The sequence below is a fragment of the Macadamia integrifolia genome, chromosome 7 (genome assembly GCF_013358625.1).
Source record: "Macadamia integrifolia cultivar HAES 741 chromosome 7, SCU_Mint_v3, whole genome shotgun sequence".
NCBI classification, from domain to species: domain Eukaryota; kingdom Viridiplantae; phylum Streptophyta; class Magnoliopsida; order Proteales; family Proteaceae; genus Macadamia; species Macadamia integrifolia.
The window spans coordinates 2,296,399-2,299,044 of NC_056563.1; the positions used below are offsets into that span (position 1 = coordinate 2,296,399).

Consider the following 2,646-nt stretch of genomic DNA (forward strand, 5'->3'; position numbering starts at 1 on the left):
GGAACTCAATAGTACCGCAAGCCAACCCTTTTGCTTCCTTGGTAGGAAAGCTGGTTAGTGATCAGATAGGAACGGAGACTGGATAGAGCATTTGGAACCAAGTCTGTCACAAATTCCCATACTCCACCAACCTAAATAGGCTAGTCAATTCAAAAACAGTACTGGAGATCCATGAAAATCATATGAAATAATATATCATCTTACATACAAATGGAATCTAGTTACAACAAATAATTGCCTCAAAATGCGGCTGCTGAAAGAAATTATATGCAAATTGCTAAGATAGACAAAACCCCAAAAACAACAACGTACAAAACGATGCCTATGCAGGTGTCACCATTAGTTGCTGGGACCCCATGTATGTTTCTATAATCCTTGCAATATCATACTTAAAGCACTATGACCTCTAAGCCTATACCCCATTCAATGGGAACAGGGGTAAAAAATGAATAAATCTGGATGCAGAACAAACGCTGATGAATGGTATACAATACACATGGAGACAGATATTGAGATATATGCACAGGTTGCAGGAGTGGATTGTAGGAATGCAGAGTGTGGTGTAAGGATGACAAGAGGAGTTGGGAGAGGGCTACCATGCTCATGGGGATCATTCTGGCCATTGCAATAAAAATATAAACCCAGCGTTATCACGAATTAGAGGTGGAGGATCAATATCAGCTATGTCTATCTGCTGCATTGATTTGGAGATGTCGTCTACAGAAAATGGTATGCTGCAGTGAACAAAGAAGAGAAACTCACAAGTTGGTTTATGTTCTCATACAGAGGAATCTCAAGATCTCTGGTCTTAAGGTATGCGGAACTGTTCAAAAACATTACCTCGAGTCATCATCTAACAAGAAAGAATTGCTGATGGCATTGTTGGAATCTTCAGTCATCAGAACTCTCATACTCGAAATAACCTACCAAAAGAGAGAAATTTGCAGTGATTTAACTAGAAAAATCTGCAACTCAGGGGGCAGAATAGGATCCAGAAAAGCTTGATACTCCCAACTGGGGCATCACAAGTTAATAAAATGGGAAACTGATTGGTACCTATACTTACATCTGAAGATACACTCTGTGTGCCATATTTGTCATCCCAGTACATGGCACTGATCCTGTATAACTGTTGTATGCTCATTACCTAAAAGAAGTATAAGATGAGCACCAACAAAGAAAAATGTTGGATCCGAAAAGAGAAAAAATAGAAATAAAAACAGGAACTTAGGATAGGCTTTGAGAGGGACAAAAGGAAGGAGTCACCCACTGGGCAGAGGTCACTGGTTACTTCTTTCAGGGTTTTCTTAGGTTTTTGATGTATGACCTGTGACAATACATAAAAGAAAAAAGTGGGTAAGAAAAAACTAACAGTAGAAAAAGATAACTACTAAATATAAGATACCACATAAGACGCACCAGGAAACCAACTGCCTGTCTGATATGCTTCAATTCATCCCAAGCTGAACCAGTGTACTGTTTGTAAACAAATTTTCGACAAAGTTATTGGAAAGACCCCAGTCAACAAATTTGCTATGGTTTGATAAATGCTCACCTCTTCAGTGGTGTCATAGCACCACTGCTCTAACTCAGCCAACCCTGCTTTTACATACTCCCCATTGCTGAATGAGCAACATTCACGCCGCAAAAGGAGGCTGTATAAATAGAAGGGAGAAGGAATTAAAGAAATCAACAAGAGATGGACAATTAAATAATTTTACCTGGCTGAAGTATTAAATTAAAATAAATGCCAAAGGATTGGAAGAGTAGAAGTTTTGAACACATTTACCTGTTGAATAGCTGAACATTGATGAAAGAGAATATCTGAGTGAACACCTTGCGGACTAAGAAGGGGGGAACCTGTAAAGCCGGAGACATGTCTGAGCTACAATGTTTTAGGACAGAATATTGTAAATGCAAATTGTTTTTGAACTGGACTCACAAAGTTGGCTTTCATAATCTTCAAGTTACTATTCAAACTTTTCACAATGCTCTGCCAGTGGGCAATTAATGCTTGTTGAGCAACAGCATTTGCTTTTGAACGTCCTTTCACTAAACTTGCCCTGAATGTCCTGGGTGCCTGCATGTTTTGTAAAACATATTTGAGCATGATGATGCCACTGCACCCCGAAAAAAGAAGTAAAAAGTTGTCAAAATATCAGAAAATACAGTATAATATTCATATGTAAAGTGGAAGAGTTTCTATATCTTACACAGAGTTTAAAGGCGTTTGGTCAGGTTCATAGAAAGTTCCATATGTATATTAAAAAGTGGGGCTAAATTTCTTACACTGAATGTGCATTTGAACTATTTTACACTATTCAATTATAAATCTGTCATCAGCAGTTTGGATCCTAGAATCCAAATTGCCATGAAATTCCAAATTTACATTGGATCAGGCAGTGCAAATCAGAAACCATGGAATTTGGTTATCATCCTTCTTAATTCCCACGACCAATAGGAACTCATACCTCTACCTAATATACTGTTGAATCCTAATAAAGGGAATTTCCCGAGGTATTGAGAGTTGAATATGACAGAATAAATTTTGATTTAGGTCATTAACTAGTAAACCTAAACTAACGAGATATTTTTAATCTCCACTGCCCAACAAGATGCTTAATGAAGTCCATTATCCACCCCTCA

General features: G+C 37.9%; 1 protein-coding gene across 4 annotated transcripts in view; it reads right to left on the reverse strand.

Annotated features, from left to right (window-relative positions):
- Positions 1-166: 166 nt before the first annotated feature.
- The window catches only part of LOC122084348 (myosin-17-like), a 22,199-nt gene continuing 19,719 nt past the window's right edge, over positions 167-2,646 (reverse strand). For 2 of the 4 annotated variants that reach the window (XM_042652517.1, XM_042652518.1), the window contains 8 exons: positions 1,943-2,080; positions 1,790-1,860; positions 1,556-1,655; positions 1,420-1,476; positions 1,271-1,327; positions 1,067-1,147; positions 841-923; positions 167-734 (listed from right to left, as the gene is read on the reverse strand). In XM_042652517.1, coding sequence (XP_042508451.1) covers positions 611-734; positions 841-923; positions 1,067-1,147; positions 1,271-1,327; positions 1,420-1,476; positions 1,556-1,655; positions 1,790-1,860; positions 1,943-2,080 — 711 coding nt within the window. In that variant the 3' untranslated portion in view covers positions 167-610. Of the gene's footprint in view, positions 735-840; positions 924-1,056; positions 1,148-1,270; positions 1,328-1,419; positions 1,477-1,555; positions 1,656-1,789; positions 1,861-1,942; positions 2,081-2,646 lie in introns of those variants that run through there. The other 2 variants (XR_006141878.1, XR_006141879.1) reach the window with 2 other exon arrangements.